The sequence below is a fragment of the Dendropsophus ebraccatus genome, chromosome 6, assembly GCF_027789765.1.
Source record: "Dendropsophus ebraccatus isolate aDenEbr1 chromosome 6, aDenEbr1.pat, whole genome shotgun sequence".
NCBI lineage: Eukaryota > Metazoa > Chordata > Amphibia > Anura > Hylidae > Dendropsophus > Dendropsophus ebraccatus.
In genome coordinates this window covers 79,249,076-79,267,961 of record NC_091459.1, presented here as the reverse complement: position 1 = coordinate 79,267,961, position 18,886 = coordinate 79,249,076, and the positions used below count along the sequence as shown (strand labels likewise).

The following is an 18,886-nucleotide window of genomic DNA, read 5'->3' as shown; positions in this document are numbered from 1 at the left end:
GCAGGGATGATACAGAAATCGGTAACCTGTATAGAATAGAAAATAACCTGGCCCCTGGAGTTTGTCCAGCTCTGGGATCACAGGTTCCATTGATATTTTCAGAACCTTAGGTAATATAAAATGCGTTATTGAATAAAAATGATTGTGTGTTCTTTTTCATAGACTGTAACCCTTTGTCTCTGTTATTTGCAGGGTTCTTTCAAGCATGCGTCTCCTTGGCTTTTTGGTGCTTCTTGCTGTACAGGCATCAGTGCTGTGCTTGAGCGTCCAAGATGACACCATCACAGAGTTCTCCGTAAAGGTCTACCATGAACTTAGAGCCACAAAGGAAGATGAGAACATCTTGTTCTCGCCTCTAAGCATTGCCACAGCTGTAGGGATGGTGGAATTAGGTGCTCGTGGAGCCAGTCTTAAAGAGATTCGACATGCACTGGGATACGACAAACTCAAGAATGGTACGTGCACAATGCTACATCACTTAAAACCAGAACTGTTTGCAATTAGAAGTAATACAGAGACCTTTTTTAATTTATGCCCTTTTTACCAAATAAGATCAAGTCACTCATAAGCTTTAATGGACGTAATCCCCAGATTCAGATTTTTGTCCAAATCAGCACATACCTCATACCAGCTGTGAAGCATTCGTGGTGGTGGGATAGTTTGGGCTTGTTTTGCAGCCACATGAGTTGACAAACTCCTCTGTATACCAACGTATTCTTGAGTCAAATGTGAGCCCATATGCCCAAAAGCTAAAGCTTTGCTGAAAATGAGTTATTCAGCATAGGTCCAAAGAACACCGCTAGATCTACAACAGAGTGACTGAAAAAGAAAAGAATTGGGCTCAACCCAATTGAAATAGTGCAGCGAGACCTTAAAGAGAACCAATCAGCATGGTTGTGCTGATATAGCTCCCAGCTGAACCCTATAGATCTCCAATAGAACTCCTCTACCACACCAGTCGGGCGGCACTCCAACCAGATGACTAGTTCCCGACCCTCTCCTGGCCTTGCGCGCCAGAATAAACTTTTAATAAACGTTTTCTTATATAAAGTTAATGCGGCAGACATGGCTGGTATGGTAGGGGAGCTGCATAGTATTTCTGTAGGGTGCATCTGGAAGCTATATCTGCACAATAGTGCCACTTGGTTCCCTTTTTAAGAGAGCTGTGCATAAACCAATGCCTACAAACCCCAATGAACTGAAGCAGCGTTGTAAAGAAGAGTGGGCCACAATTCTTTTCCAGGTGGCTTTACAAACTGTTGATTTATAAAGTGTACTTACTATGTCACGAATGACTTACATTTTGGCTTCACTTCTATTAAAGTGTACCTTTATAGTTTCCGCCTGATGCAATCTTCAATCTCTAGGTGGATTGTCGTATTGCCAAAGCAACTATATAGTGCCCAGCAAGTCTTATTACACAGATCTCTGGACATGATGTGGTTGCCATGCCAACTGTGCTACCCAGCATGGAATGCATCTCTCCACAGAACAGAAACTTTGGAGGTTCACTTTAATGGTGCGTTCACACCTACAGGATCTGCAGCTGATTTTCTGCAGCAGATTTCATTTAAATAGCTGAACACAGCATCAAATCTGCTGCAGATCCTGTAGGTGTGAACGCACCCTAAGGGTGTGTTCATATGTACCATATCGCAGCAGATTTCACAGACTCACTGCTGCCAGTCAGTGCGCTGTCCTGTAGCAGCTATTGGTTCAGCAGGCTGTCAGTAACCCTGCAGGTAAAGCATTATCTTGTTTAAAGCCAGGCAGCTAATTAGTTTGGTAGGCGCTAGCTACATTCTTGCAGAATGCAGAGCCATAGGTTATAACCGTACAAAATATCACAGTGGATTTTGATGCTAAACTCGCAAATCGTCTGATTTATACCAACAAATTATAAAGGAAAACAATGACAAAGGAGACAATGACTCTAAGCTAATTTGTTCTACAGAATAATTAGAGATGAGCGAACCTCAAGCCCGATTTGTTTGTGTGTGTGTGGCATTTGATTACCGTTGGCTGAAGAAGTTGGCTGCAGCTTTAAAGCTGCCAGGAAAACTTTGATACGGTTTTCCAGGACCTCCCCCGGGTGGCATCCAACTTCTTCAGCCACCAGTAATCAAATGCTGAATGCTTTGGTTTGGATAAATACAAGCATGCATATGGTTTACTTATCCCTAAAAATATTAGTTGAAGAAGAATTAAGATAATGGAAAAGATTTATCAAACTGGTGTCAAGTAGAATTGGCTCAGTTGCCCCTAACAACCAATCAGATTCCACCTTTCATTTTTCAAAGAATGCATGAGGAATAAAAAGTGGAATCTGGTTGCTAGGGGCAACTAAGAAAATTCTACTTTTACACCAGCTTAATATATCGCCCCCAATGTTTTTAAAGTGCTTACCATTGTCCAATAGAAATAGGACCTGAAGCGAGCAGTCACAGACAGGAAATCCACCAGCATAACAGTTGCCGCCATTTCACTCAGAGGAAAAGGTGAAAATTCCTCCAAGCCAAAGCACTGGTTTAAATCAACAATTACTGGAAAAAATTAGACACAATAATTGGTTCACAAAGGGGTCCTACCATATACTGAGAGGAAAGGCTCACATACATTTACCACTATTATGTGATATTGGATGATTTTCCTCAATAAATCACCAAGTCTAATATGTATTACTTTATCTACTTTCATGCTATGTTTCTACATTGCAGTCACTGCATGCGATCACCAATAGCCATGCAATGTTGCCGGTCAATTGGTAACTGCAAGGGCCATGGTTTTAGCCACATGCAGTTACCCTTATGTGGAAATATTGTTCTAGGATTAAAAATTAGTTTAATTTAGTGGCAGCAAAAATTTTAACTCTAAAGATTTGTGGTAAAAATGAACCTGCACAGAATATTGATCCTAATAGCCTTATTGATTAGGACACCTTCAGTTATAGTTCTGTATACTTGGTTTACTTGTACATTGTGTAAAACATGGTATATTAGATGGCTATCAGAAGGTGATTGAAGGTAGCCACAGAATCATCCACTTAAAGCTTTGAGATATGTATAACACAGCGGCGTCATGGAGTCAGCTAAGTTCAGTACAGTTATCTTTTCCAGTAAAGCAGCCTTGCTTAGTATAAGTGTATTATGATATACGTTTCTGTTCCTTGGAAGCCATTCAATACACGTTATCTGTATAGGCAGCCACTCGGGTTTAATTTCACACTGTTGCTGTATTGGATCTTCTCATTCAGGCTCATTTATGTTTCTTTTTTTTCCCAAGGTGAAGAATTTTCTCTGTTAAAAGATCTTTCCAGCATGATGACAGCCCAGGAAAGACATTATGTGCTCAGCATTGCAAACTCCCTCTATTTACAGAACGGATTTCATATCAGTGACAAGTTCATCCAGCTAATGAAAAAATACTTCAAGGCAGAAGTAGAGAATGTAGACTTCAGTCAAGGTTCAACAGTAGCAGATCACATCAATGCGTGGGTGGAAAATCACACTAATAGTATGTAATCCTCCTCTATTGAGACTTTGGGGCTTTCCTCATTATCCCAAGATTTAAGCCATTTTATATCCAGTGATCAATATCAGCTTAAAGTTTTATGTCTTTTTTTTTTTTTTTTCCCCAATAAGTATATTTTTAGGCAAATTAAGACACTTTCATTTACTTGGTTGCAGACCAGTATAAAACAGTTAATGGTGGTGTGTGTGCGTTGGGGGGGGGGGGGGGGGCAGGGGCTGTATTGCTGCTGGACCGTGTAAGAGATTTCTATACCATTTCGGGTCTGTGAGTACCTCAGTATCCACCCCTCAAATGGCTGCCAGGTGCCGTGAACCCAACCCCTGGGAAGGGAGTATTTTGCTTTATGCCCAGAAAGGTGGTTGCTAAAACCAGTGATGTACGCGCTCTGCTCCTGTGTCGCCGCTGGTGTCGAAACAGCCCATCCCTGCTGTGCAACTGCTTCCAGGTTCTGGGGTGGCGATGTTCCAGGCCCGCCCAGCCAGCGGGACACTGCTGCAGTGTCCGGCCTCAGCCACTGATTGGCTGAGGTGGACTTTGATGACACAACACTCTGTGCAGTCATCACTGATAATACTAGGCAGTACAGGGACACACCCCTTGACAAAGGGAATGGTAATACCCAGTTGTCAGTTAATTCACAAATATTCAACAGTGTAACATAGTGGCACAATGTAGAATTGTGAGTTTCTTGGAAAGAGACAGGTCATCTTTAAGCTGACTATGCTCATTAAAGATATGGCCCCCCCAATTTTGGCAAGATCAGTTAATGGTATGGGGGTGTCTTTCTTGTTGCAGGACAGCAGATGTTGGGGTAAAAAGGATTTTATCCTTCCTGTTCATTTGTACCCAAGAAAGGCAAGATGCCAGATGAAACTGGTAGCAGCTTACCCCCTCTCCCTATTAAACATGGGTGTTCAGTCGAGCAGAATTTTCTGTTGTGTATATCCTGTATATTCAAAAATAACACAACAATGGCTGACTGCAAGGCTTAACAGAAGAGGACAGCCTGGAGACTGTAAAATATACACTTTCTTTTATAGCCCAAAGTCTATATTTTCCTACAACATAAGTGTAGCCTTGTGCTAGGAGAAATAAGCCTTCTCTTTCTCTGTACTACATAACTGCTACTCTTCTGAGATGTTTTATTTCTGGATCAATGACATTATCTGCCGAAACTTCAAGACCACAAACAGACAGCCTTCTAGATATAAGAAAGGATTCAGACTTGCCTGCAGGACAGGATTACCACATTGGTTACATAGATAAGACGCTGGTGGGGAATTGGTTAACACTTTCATCTGTCAGCCTGACGGAAATGTCTTTTAAATTCCTTAGCGGAAGAGGTTCTTGACACATTGTGAGATGGAGACGCAGGTCAGTGAATAGACTCTACGGGCTAGGAAATCTGCTGAGCGGTAGCGAATTTCATTCACGCATCTGCTGCAAAGGGGAGAAAAGTTTCACATAACTTGCCAGCTCAGGAGAATAGCGATAAAGCAATATGTAATGATCACATCTTTTCCTTGTTAAAGGAAGATGCTTCTTTATTGGACAAGATGAATATATACAGTACAAATAATGCTTGTGTCAGTGTAGAAAGCTTGGAGAGGATGCTAAACAACCTCGAAATGGTACTGCCTGTCCCTATCCCTATTTGTTTATGTCTTTTATGTTAATTTTATAGCTTGTGAACACCTTGGCATTTTTATAGGGATACTAAAAATAGAAATTACAGAAAGTCCTGCAAATGTTTTTTTGTTTTTTTTTGCAGAAACATTGGTAAGACGTGGGGTGCATCTTCAGCGGGTGCAGGCTGAGAAGGGGAAGCTCATGTTATAGGGGCTATCAGCCTATTCCTCTATAAACAATACCACAGCTTCTTGAATCAACGCTACTAATATTGCAAGGACAAACGTAGAAGAATATTGAAGAAGCTGGGGTTCTTGCATGAGAATTATGTGATGGCTGAATGACCTTTATATGTTTTTAGGGTGGATTCCCACGTACCACTTTCACAGTGGAATTCATGCTGCAAGTTTCTCACAGTGGATTTTAATTTGTTACTTAAAGGGGTTTACCATTTGTACAGTAAAATTGCTCAGTGTCCAGTATTAGTAAGTGTACTCGCTGCACTTACTGACAGCAGCTCCCTGTGTACCTCATAGACCTAAAATCAGACTCCGCTCCTCCAGGTTGTGGTTTTCTGCTCTGTAGTGAGTCTGTCCATAAGATGGCTGACAAGGAGGAGCATGTGACCATGCCCCTCCCCCAGTGTCCACATAGGCATAAACGAGCTCAGTGTTGGACACTAGGGGCAAAGCATGGTCACATGCTTCTCCATGTCAGCCATCTTATGAACAGAATCACCAAAGGGCAGGGCATCACAGCCTGGAGGAGGGGAGTGTAACTTAGCTCTCTGAGGTACACAGGGAGCTGTGTATGTCATATTTAGGCAATTATTTGCCATTTAGCAAGGTCACTAATATATATATATATATATATATATATATATATATATATATATATATATATATATATATATGTGTGTGTGTGTGATCTGCTAAATTTAGCCTGGCAAGTTGCTGGTGGGATAGCTTATCAGATCATTGTCCCATTTGTATGTCTAGCTTAACTTGTCTGGTCACCTACACAAAGAAAGCAATGGGAAATCTGACTGACAGCAGGGAAGAAGATACGCTGTTTGCCTCCATTGATAACTGTGTGTGTATTATATATAATTTATATGTATAATTTTTCTTATGTTTTAGGATCAAAGAAGTGTAAATGCAAGTAGTATTTGCCTTTAAAACCAATGTTGCATCCTTTTTGAAATATGCACTTGCAGCACGATGTACAATAAAATTGTTACAGAGCAGATCTTTTCAGATCATGATATAGAATGATAAACAGTTACACTCTCCTATGTGCTGAGCTTACATTGATTTGTTTCCCTAGATCGTATTCAGAATATGTTCTCATCTGATGACTTCACTGAATTAACAAAGCTGGCTCTGGTCAATGCCATCTATTTTAAGGGTAATTGGAAGTCACAGTTCAGACCTGAAAATACCAGAACCTTTTCCTTTACAAAAGATGATGAGAGTGAAGTGCAGATTCCAATGATGTACCAGAAAGGAGAATTTTACTATGGTAAGGCGAGTGTACGTCAAAGTGTCTGCCTTGGCATTTATCAGCCTGTATTACATTCACTTTATCTAATGTTCATATCGAATATTTGCCCTCTAATGTGACTGCTTGTATTCAGTGCCATATATTTAGCAAAGTATTTTGTGAAACCTTAAAGGGGTTTTCCTGGCAAAACAGATTGATGCGGTAACCATCCGGCCCTATTTACGGACTAGTGCGGGTCGTGAACAACTGATCAGTAGGGGTGCCTCATTTCTGCCCCTGCCGATCAGTGATTAGGCCATGACTCCGTTTTGCTATTGGGGCCCGTTTACATGTACAGTATCTGCAGCAGAATTTGTCACAGATTTTATGCTTTGTTCCATCGTAGTTTGGTTACATTGATATCTGTTGCAGATGCTGTATGTGTGAATTGGCCCTTTTTCAGAGTAAATTTCTTAAATTTTTAACACATTTATTATTACAGTACTTTTTTGCCGGTTTGTCTGTTTCTTTTCTGTTACACAGATCCATATTCCTGTACAGATTCATATAGCCTTAAAAATTAAATGGGAAAAAGATTAATCTAACCTGCTGATAGCCCCCTATAGCACGGGGAACACTGAGGAGGAAGGTATGTGTCTTACCTTTCTCCTCAGCGCCGATCCTGCGCAGTTGGTCAAAGTAAACTCTGCTCCGGAGCCCTGCCATGTCATCTGGCCCGCCCCCTCCATTGATTATCATTAGAAGGGTCATTCCAGATGACTCAGCAGTGCTCCATAGCGGAGTTTACCTTAACTAACAGCGCGGGACCGATGCCGAAGGTAAGACACAGACCTTCCTCCTCAGCATCCCTGGCGCTACAAGACACTATCAACTGGTTAGATACATCTAACTTGCTGATAGTTCCCCTTTAAAGAAACACCCTTGAAAAAAGTCTTTGGACATACAATCAAGTCTAAATTTTCTTTTACTCAGGACGGGGCATTTCTGATATTTGTTTGCTAAAGAAGTTGTAAGTGGGGCCCCCATCAGTTTTTTTTTTTTGTCAGTATTTTCATCTGTGTTTAACACTGCAGGAACGTCCATTTGCAATGTGTTTAGTTTAGATTAGCTACCGAAACCTCTTTCATGTTTCCTGTATATAACTTTACTGACACAGCTGTTGTCTGTGACACCCAGCACACTTCCTGATAGCAGAAGTAGCATATAACTGCCTAGCAAATATAATTATATACATGGTGCCATAGTCATAAACCAAGTAATATAAGTTGTAGAAAGCAGAAAGAGGTGCCCTTCATAAGCAATATTGTCTCTTGAAATGCCACACTTGTTAATATAGTTGTCTTATAACTAGGATGTGCCATAACTTTTATGATCGGTCTGGGTGTGACTCTGTGAAACCTCTACAATCTTGGTATGAATAAGATAAGATGCAGTGCTGGTGTGTGTGGTGTTGCGTCCCTTTTCAATATATAATATATATATATATTAGTGAATACTATATTGATGTCTCTCTCTTTGACAGTACCGGGACCTCCACTTCCATGTTCATTTAGACATGGACAGACAGCCACCACCTCTGCTGTGTTTCAGTGATATGCTTGATAGGGGCTGCCTACCTGGGCATCCCCTTCTCTGGCTCTGTTTTATAGCTCCTCTGTGATAGCTGATGACAGCCCGCACTCCCCTTCAAGCAGGTTGTTCAGACATCAGAGGATACTGACTCATGTTAGAAAGAATGTGGAAGTGGAGGCCTGTACTGAGAGATGGGTTCTGAAATTGAGAAATTGATGCAGTATTTAGAGTAAACATAGGTTAGTGGGTTGTTGTCCAGATATAAATAATAATTGCTCACTTTGTGTCCCTGAACAACCCCTTTAAACTGAGTTTAGAGTCCTTATCTCTATGCAGAATAAGTATTCGCTACAAATAGTGCCTCTCAACCCCTTAATATTAATGGGTAGTCTAATGCTTTATTTTGCCCATGGTAGTGCTGCAGAAGTGGAGCGAGGACCCCTTTTAATCTAGTTAATAGTTTTGCGAGCAGTATACTGTGCCTGGGCATATAGTACATGCAGTACCAACAACAAATTTGTTGTTGGGCTTAAAGTACAGTACTCTCTCTTTTGGTGTCCATGTTTGGCTATATGCATTTGAGGTGTCTCTTTTAGTACCTCCTAGAAGCCTTTTTTGAGCAGCTTGTAGATCACTATGTTCGGTTTTCCCAAGCCCCGCTACATCGCAGTTATGTAACTTTCCTGTTCTGGCTATTTGTTTGCAGGAGAGTATACTGATGGATCTAATGAAGCTGGTGGAGTATATCAAGTCCTAGAAATGCCATATGAAGGAGATGAACTCAGCCTTATGCTCCTTTTGTCCAGACAGGAGGTTCCTTTGGCAACACTTGAGCCTTTGGTCAAAGCTTCACTGATTGAGGAGTGGGCTAATTCTGTCAAAAAGCAAAAAGTTGAAGTTTATTTACCAAGGTAGGGCAACACAATAATACTGGATGTATACACTTTACAATGTAGCTGGTATGATCTAGGAAAATGTATAACACAGGTTACTAGAGATGAGCGAACCTCGAGCATGCTCGAGTCCATCCGAACCTGAACTTTCGGCATTTGATTAGCGGCGGCTCCTGAATTTGGATAAAGCCCTAAGGCTATGTGGAAAACATGGATATAGTCATTGGCTGTATCCATGTTTTCCAGACAACCTTAGAGCTTTATCCAAATTCAGCAGCCCCAGCTAATCAAATGCCGAAAATTCGGGTTCGGATGGACTCGAGCATGCTCGAGGTTCGCTCATTTCTACAGGTTACATATGATGCTCATATCTGATGTATGCTCTGTAGGTCATTGAGGATGGGAATGGGATAGGTTGTAGCATGGGTGGAGACCAGTTTACTACACCTATAGTTTTACTCTAGTGATTACAAATGTGTGCAGGTTATATATGTGCAATGTCTGAATTGTTAGCAAAAATATTTGTAAGGAAACTTACATAAACTGTTCTTTGACACTAGGTTACCGTACAGTGCTTGGCACACATAGTCCAGTTTTTATAGTGCAGTAAACTGGAAGCTTTCTTTTTCCGTCTTGGTTTTGTTGCGGTTGTTCCTCTCTAATGTCCAAGACTATTTGCTAGACCTGTTCTTTAATAAAAGAAAAAATATCTACTAAACGTGGCATTTGCCATGTAATGTATGGTGATCTCCTCAAGAAGAAACATTACCCCCTTGGTCCCACAACACAGGCCTCTGCAGCCAGCACCCTGTTCTGTACTGACAAGGGCAAGAACCCTGAAACCGCTGTCTACAGATGGGTCTTGTCAGCTATAGAGTTTTCTGGTTTTTATTAAATTCCAAGCCTGACACTTCTTAAAGGAGCATAAACATTGGCTTGTAGAAAAAGCTACCTCCAGAAGGTGGCACCAGAGAGCTGCTTTACATATCCTTATTCACATGTAACATACATCATGTTCTTTAGGTGTAGTCATTAAGTGGCAGGTCATTAGTCATTAGTTCGTATTTATAGGTAATCTTTTATTTGTTGAAATAGAATATTTATTTCATGTTACTAGCTTTGTTTTTTTTTTTAACTGCATTGTTTGATAGGGGTCTAAGTTTTGTATCCTTTTCCCAACTCCTCAAAAGTTCAGGTTGTTATTGTTGTGGTTTGTTTTCTAGTATCATATTGATGGTCTGTCCTCGTGATATGCAATCAGTATCAGATCAGTGGGGTGCTGATTTTGGATTGATCTGGTAATAGTTGTCTCCATTTATTTTGACGTGGCCGTGTTTGGTTACTGCAACTAGATCTTATTGAAGTAGAACTGCAGTAACTGTAGTAGCAGAACTGCAGTAACTCTGTATATGTTTCTCAGTGTATGCTGGAGATGTGGTCGGGCAAAGAGCTGATTAAGGGGTGTTACCATTCACTTCAGTTGAAGTGTGGAGCCATTTGTTACTAGATTTATTCACTGTGTATATATTAAAGCTACAACTAATCAGCGTGCACAACATTAATCTGATATTTATGGCCTTTACCATTTTCCTACATATTTATTTAACTTTTTACATGACCTGATCGGCATCCGCACGTAAATCCCAGTATAGTCACCCAATTTTCAAATCTGCGCCCGTTTCTTGATATGCAAAGAGGGCCACTGGGTGTACTGCAGGCGGGCCCAATGCCCCCAGTGTACTGATATCCTTGACGTGGCTCAACTTGATTTTGAAGGGGGGGGGGGTGTTTATTGGTGTACTGGAGGCACTGGCCCACCTCCATTGCATCTAGAGTCCCTTTTTGCAAATCGAAAAAACTGCAGAGGTGGCAGGTACCAGGTGGCAATTTGAAATATTTTTATGTAGGGAAGTGGTACATTCGCTTTAAAGCTGTTTTCCAACTTAAGGCTGTTCACACACAGTATATTTCAGGCAGTATTTGGTCCTCATTGCAACCAAAACCAAGATTGGATTAAAAACACAAGGTATGATCACATGATGTTGTAGTTGAGTGGATGGCCGTCATTTAATGGCAAATATTTGCTGTTATTTTAAAACAACGGCTGTTGTATTGAAATAATGGCAGTTATTTACCGTTATATGGCGGCCATCCACTCAATTTCAACATTGTGTGATCATAGCCTTTCTGTGTTTTCAATCCACTCCTGGTTTGGGTTGCAATGAGGACCTGACATTAGGACCAAATACTACCTGAAATATACTGTGTGTCAACCCAGCCTAAAACTAACTTGTCCCCTACGCACAGGAAAGTACACAAATCAAAGATTGCGGGGTGCCCCCCGGGGGTACGGAGGTTGGACCCCCCTTGTCCTCTTGCTTGTTCCTTATCCTGTGGGTAGGGGACAAGTTAGTTTTAAGTTGGAAAACCCCTTTAACCCCTTGGCTCTTCAGCCTGTTTTGACCATAATGCCCGGGGTCTATTTTTAAAATCTGACCTGTCTCTCTTTATGTAGTGATAACTCTGCGATGCTTTAAAACTATTGCAGTTATTCTGAGATTATTTGTTTGTTTGTTCCTGACATATTCCTCTTTGTTTGTGGTATACTTTTGGTTGATAGACTCAGTAGTTTTTTGTAAAAAAAACACATTTGCGCAAAAATTTGAAAAATTTACAATCCTTTATATTCAAAATTCTCTTTTTCTGAGAAAAATAGTTATGTCACATAAAATAATTATTACTGCAATATCTACAACATGTCTACTTTATGGTGACGTCATTTGGTGAATGTCCTTTTACTTGTTAGGATGTTAGAGGGCTTCGAAAATTTTGCAGCTATTATTTATTTATTTATTTTCAAATTTTCTGGAAAATTTTTAAAGTCTGATTTTATTAGGGACCAGTTTAGTGGATTTGTGGGGCCTGTATGTTACCCCCATAAATCCCTCCACTGTAAAAACTGCACTCCTCAAAGTATTCAAAGTAACATTTCATAAGTTCATTAACCCTTTAGGTGTTTCGCAGAAATTTATGCAAGTTGGAGGGGAAACTTAAAATTTTTTTTTTTTTTTTGACAGATATTCCATTTTAATCCATTTTTTCCTCTAACACTATTTATTCCCCATATTCCAATGTTTCTAGAAATCCCCCATATGTGGCCACAGTGCGTCACCTAACTCAACCACAGGCTGCAGACATGTGATTTTTTGGGGTCTTTTCTTATTTCAGGTTTTTTATATGATGTCACAGAGGCCTTGCAGCACCAAAATATTTGTTTAAGACAAGTTGACGTTTCCATCTGTACTATTCTGGGGGGCATGTGACACCCTGATAATTTTTTATTTATCTTTTTTATGAGGTGGTACGAATAAAAAACACAATTTAGCAACACATTCATCATTTTCTAGTACACCGTTTACTATATGTTACATATGACATGTTATCGTTATTCGTTAGGTCGGTACAGTTACAGTGATATCCATTTTTATATAGCTTTTGGTATAGTTTATGGCATTTATACTATAAATACTGTTTGTGTCTTGCATATTGTAAGACCTGTACTATTTAAATTTTTTTGCCAATGTAGTTTTTTCTTTTTGCGGCATAAGCTAACATTTTTAGTGGTACACCTTTTTGCCGGGGTTTAAGAATCGCCCAGTGGCAACGGGAGGAGGCATCATGCCGCAGCCCCCTCCTGTTGCCCGATCTCCCCATAGGCCACAAATCTCCCCATAGGCCACAAATCTCCCCATATGGGGTTAACTGCCGGGGGGAGCGCAGCGGTAGCAGGAGGAGGCTGTGTGCTGCCCAATCTCACTTAGGGACAGCGGGGGAAGGCAGGGAAAGCATGACGTTTGGGAAACGTCATGTTGCAGGAACTACCCGCTTTACATGACGTTTCCCAAACGTCATTTTGTGGCATGGGGTTAAGGACAGAATATTTGGTAACTCCTACAAGGCAAATAAGTACGACCAAGGGTCAATTCAGAAAATCTTCAAATAAACTTTTGAGGAGAGGTATATATGTAATAGGGTTGATGCCTGGGACAGTTTGATTGTATTTTTTAAAGCAAGACTTGGCTCTTTGTATTCTAAGCAGGGATCCTAAAGACTTTCTATTATAGATGGGAACTTTTGGAAAAGAGAAAAAAAATCCAAAATTAATTGTTTAACGAAAGTTAAGTTATAGCTCAAGAGCTGAAGTTATTCCATACAATATTTGTACTGTGAATTGTCTCTGGGATATATGGCTGTACTCTTCCCTCCAGTATATTGTTCTCCTCTCTCTGCACAGAAGATAAGACCCACTTAATCATTTTGATGATCCTCTATACTTGACGTCGCCTAATTCATATTTCCTCTCTGATCAGGGTTTCTGTAGTGAAACGAATTTACAACAATATCTGAATAAATACATTAGAAATCAATTCGGTTCCTGTAGGAAAAAGTTCATCTTGGTTTTTGCTTTATATCATTGTGATATATGGGATACTGTAGGTTAGCAAGATTGAAATTTGATGGAGTGATTCTGTAATTTCCCTACTTAGCTTTGTGAGATTAACTGCTGGCTTTCTCAGTGCTGGCTCCTGATTTAAAATGCAGAAGCGGTATGGAATTTTATCAAAGCACTAAATAAACAGTTATAAATATTTATATCTACTGACTAGAGGAGGCAAACTATGAAGTGCAGAATCGAGATAATGTCCACCGAGAATGAAAAGCCACAGCACACAAGTGATAAGTTCTTTTTCGCTTAATCCTTGTCAGCCAGACATTAAGAGAAAACCAATTTCTCCAACTTTAAAATAAAAAAAAAAACTATTTCTGCCGAATGTTTGGATTAAAGTGAAAATTACTTGCCAAAGCGGATTTTCTTAATCGATTTTTATGACCAATTCATGTTTTGCACAATAAAAAATGGGGCAGAAGCATTCTGTCCGCCAAGGTGCCTATAGAAACTACTGACATGGATACTGATCCAATGGTAACTTATGTATGCCATCAGGGTTCCATGATACAAGACTTTAGACTATAATGGAGGTCAGACAAGCAGGACATGCTTTGATACCTAGAATAAAAGGGTTTTTACTTTGGCCTCTTATACCTTTTGTCATTTCCCATATTATCACCTCTATCTTTGTCGTTCAGACCTATTTCAAGTAATAGCACTGCCACATGAGTCTCCACAGCACTCCTAGCTAAAGGGATATTTCTGTCTTGTCAAATCCACGGGATACGGCATAACTTGGAGATTGCAGGGTGTCCAATCCCTGGGGCTTCTTGTGATCTTGAGTACAGGGACCCCTGAAATCCCTGCTCTACTAAAACCAGTGGTCTGGCTGGTGTGTATATACTGTATAAATATAGTACTGTAAACTATTTCCATTATTTTAAACCAACGGACGTTATTGGTATAACAGCTGTTTTAAAATGAGGGGCGTTATTTGCCGTTAAATGGCAGCTGTCCAATAAAAAGGCATTCCAAAAAGGCTCTATTGGTGCACTCACTACTGTTATTAAGCCCCTGAGAGTCCCCTCCAGGGTGCACAGCTAATTCTCATTCTCTCGATTTCCCAGCTGGGCTGTTTGCTAGTAGTACACATACTTTCTTTCCGTTATTAAGCTGGCCAATAACAGCTCAAGACATACATCTCTCTGCTGTGTCATGACATAGTACTAGGCAAATTGCACAGGACTGAACAGGCAGCTGATGAAGGAACATTGCCCTGAAATATATGGGTGGTCAGTGATTAAAAGGAATTATAGAAAAGGTGGGCACCACAAAAATATATAAAACAAATACTATGATATGCTGGAAAATATAGAGGGGGGACTTGTACTTCTCTTGTTGGATACACTTCTGGTTTTGGCACAAAAACTGCAGTTTTCCAGCCGTATGCAGCAGATTAAAGCGAACAAAATATTACCAGGGAGAAGATGACAAGTCCACTCTGAAGTATAATCTGACTTGTCATGTAATTCTCATGGTTGAAAGACATTTATAGGTATAATGTGTAGATAAGATTATTCAGATCTCATCGAGCCTCCATTGCATTCAATTTCCTGATGTTGTTCCAGTCATCTCTACCACAGTAAAAAAAAAACTTTTTATCCTGAAAAGCTGCTTTAATCTCAAATAACCTGTTTTATAGGTTCAAAGTGGAAGAAACAGTTGATCTGAAGGATGTTTTGTCAAGACTTGGCATTGTGGAGATATTCAGTAGACAAGCTGATCTGTCTGCAATATCCGGTATGATATGGCTGCAGTATTTGTAGCTTCCAGTTTCTAGCTCTGACTGTCAGCATACTTTATTGCTCATATTTATCTTCTTTATTTATTATATCGCACAGGCAGCCCATTAATAATGCATTGGGGTAATCCGCGCACAGGCTTTTCACTTCCCACATGTTGCAGAGAAGATTCTCTGCATATAAAATTAAAATATCTCAGCTTTATGAATATAAGCAAAGCAAGGCTAGTAATATTAATTTGTGTTAACATATCCCCTGCTTTTAGAGAGGATAATAAAGCCCTTCTGAATAGGCAATATGTGCACTGCTTGCTAAGCTCTTTTATTGCTTCTAGTCATAAAGAAGGAGTTCATCATACGTGGACATATTCTATTACATTGGCCTGTTAATTAAAGTGGACATCTAACCTCATAGACCTAGATCTGCCATGTTCTTTATGTTCAGTGCAGATGCTAGGACTGGCTATGTAAGAAGAGGGGGAAAATGTGGATTTATTTTTACAACCGCATCTGGAGTATCTTTCCTTGGACTGTTTGAAGACCCGCCCAAAGGCTTTGTTCACACCTGTTATAGGAGCTCTTAGGAGCTTCTATCGTAGATTCTGCTGACAATCTTGGACAAAATGCTGCACTATTTTGACCAACAAACTACCAGACACCAAGACAAAAACCCAATAGACCCCGATAAATTCAATAGGCTCTGCTGGACCCTGTCATTGCTTGCAAAGGATATGTCAAGCCTTAAAAGACAGAAATGGCTGCACATCGCACCAATAGTTGATACGAAACCCTATCAGCTACATTAAAAAACCAACATCAGAAGTTAGTATATAATTTGATCAAACCATATTGCCTCATGTACCACGTGCAGGTCTTCTGATACACATGAGTCTCTACGCTAAACGACACTGTGCTGGTCTGCAACTGCCAATCCTGCAAAGCAGGTGCAAGCAGGGAAGGGAGGCCTTAGAATGGCCCTGCAAACCCACTGTCACAGGACCAAACCTCAAGGGCCCCCAAAACCCTGCAGGCGCCGAAGGTGGAGAAAGCTGCCACCAAGCAACACAAGTGTGAATACGGTCTAACTACTCACCAAACCACCAGTAGGTAGAATGGGAGAAGGAGGAGGTACTTACCATATGTACACAGGTGCTTCCTGCTAATTTGGATCACATGGGTCTTACAAGGGAGAAGTCACAAAGAAAGGGGACAGAATACATAAAATATGCACAAGCCTGAAAGACAGAAATGGCTGCACATCGCACCCATAGTTGATACGAAAGCCTATCCGCTAGATTAAAAACAAACATCAGAAGTTAGTATATAATTTGATCAAACCATATTGCCTCATGTACCACGTGCAGGTCTTCTGATACACATGAGTCCCCAACCAAACATCACTGTGCCGGTCAGCGACCGCCAACCCCGCAAAGCAAGCGCAAGCAGGGAAGGGAGGCCATTGTTTGCAAGGGATCTGGCACCACTGTTGTTTAGGTTATTGTGCTCCTATGACACAGAGCATGGAAAAAAAAACAATGGTGGTGGGAACCCATCCTAAACTGAATAGAAACACAAAATAAATTTCATTTAGCTGCACTTTGAGAAGATTTTTTTTTTCATAGGCAGCTGTAACAAGTGTTGAAGTGTAATCCTGCTGGACAGAAAATTCCTTCATCATTGAAGCTAGAAGCAATCTTCCATCCCCAGGATCTTAGCCGTTCATTTTATGCAGAGATTTAGCTTTTTTTTTCTTTTCCTCCCTCCCTCCCCTTAGTTTGCTTCCTCCAGTGCATGACAGCCTCACTCCCTGTAAGGAGGTGGTGACATGATCAGCCTGGTCATCCGTATGAACCGGCCATTGCGTTCTCCGTGTCATGCTTCAGAAGCAATGAGCCAGGAGCCATGAAAAGCTTTTGAGCTCTCCCAGCACAAAGTTGGTTGCTGGGAGTCACACACCTATATTTATTGCTAAAAACAGATGTAACTTATATCCCCTGTGCTAGATTCTTCTCTTTACTATTCAATGTCCATTCACATTACCCATCTGTATTAATTCTTCATCCTTTTATCCAATCTGTTTTGTTTTCAGAAAACAAGGATCTTTACGTTGATAAAGCAGTTCACAAGTCTTATCTCGAGATTAATGAAGAGGGATCTGAAGCTGCTGCCGCCTCTGGTATAGTATAGTTTCTTGGTTATAATAATTTAATCATTTCATGTTTACTCTGGAGGAAGTGGGATTCAATCAGTAGAGTATACATTTACAGGATTGTCTTTTATACTTTATTTCTAGTGCTATAGGAACATTGTGATCTGTTTCCCCTTAGTATTTTTTTATGATTTCCAGTAAAAGCCAAGGAGATTCACATGACCTTTTAAAGGACATATGTTGCCTAGATTTTTTTTTATCTTTCTTATTAGAGTAAAATAGAGTAAAGTAAATATTTTTTTTTTCTGTACATTATTATGGAGGCAGCCATGTTGTCTGAGCTCCTGATCTGCTTTGTTAAATAGCATTTGAAAATATGTAGCTACATGTACTTAGAAAGCAATAGACCGGAGGGGACTTCCTGACCTCTATGGAAATGTTCTCTAGATTTGCTCTGTATCTAGAGATAAAGTTCTGGTTCGGTTTGGTGGAAATTCGAACCTCAGGCAGTTTGTTTCAGCCAAACTTGCTAAAGGAGTTCCGGCCACATGGCAGGAAGGAACATATCATCTCTGAGTTAACCATGATGCTTTGCAAACAGCTTTCCTAGCCAATCATGGGGTGCTAGAGGGGTGATGTCAGTCACTATAAAAGTGAACAGCGCAGGCAGCAGTAGGACCACACAAATACAATAATTGTAATTAAATTGGCACTGTGGAGAGTGTTATAAATCTGCTCTTTTAGTGCAAAATTTGTTCCATAGCAAGTTGCGTATGGCAGCGCCTAGAGTGTAACTTTAGAAAGTCAGTCCTGTTACTACCCCTCAAGATGGAATAATTTTTTACTGCTTGTAAAATGTCACTGCTTCACATTCCAAAGGCAAAATTTGTTGCTTCTTATATGAAATACTGGTTCGGACCATCCAAACCGAATAAAAAAAGTTGGTCTTTTTTTCTAAACTCCCCCCCACCCCCACCACCTTTATTTGATGTCCCCTTTCATTGTAATACAGTCTGATACGACTTCAGAAAATGAGCTTTACAGAACAAAGTGTCAAATTATTTTTAGCCTTAGTGGCCTGACTGTGAACATTACCAACGTTTTCTTTAAAAACTTGTTTAACATTGTTGTGAAACTTTATTTAAGCAATAGGTCATTTCCTGATAGCACATTCCCTTAAAGGGGTAGTGCGGCGAGCACATTCCCTTAAAGGGGTAGTGCGGCGATAATCATTTATTCACAAAATAACACACATTACAAAGTTGTATAACTTTTGTAATGTGTGTTATTTTGTGAATAAATGATTAGTGCCGCACTACCCCTTTAAAGCTGGTCTGTGTGTTTGCTGACCTTACTTT

At 40.3% G+C, this 18,886-nt stretch overlaps 1 protein-coding gene across 1 annotated transcript in view; it reads left to right on the top strand.

Moving 5' to 3' along the window:
* The window catches only part of SERPINI1 (serpin family I member 1), a 47,769-nt gene that overhangs the window by 27,658 nt on the left and 1,225 nt on the right, over positions 1-18,886 (top strand). The window contains exons 2-7 of the mRNA XM_069975252.1: positions 193-455; positions 3,283-3,513; positions 6,487-6,681; positions 8,942-9,146; positions 15,281-15,378; positions 17,469-17,555. Coding sequence (XP_069831353.1) covers positions 193-455; positions 3,283-3,513; positions 6,487-6,681; positions 8,942-9,146; positions 15,281-15,378; positions 17,469-17,555 — 1,079 coding nt within the window. The remainder of the gene's footprint in view (positions 1-192; positions 456-3,282; positions 3,514-6,486; positions 6,682-8,941; positions 9,147-15,280; positions 15,379-17,468; positions 17,556-18,886) is intronic.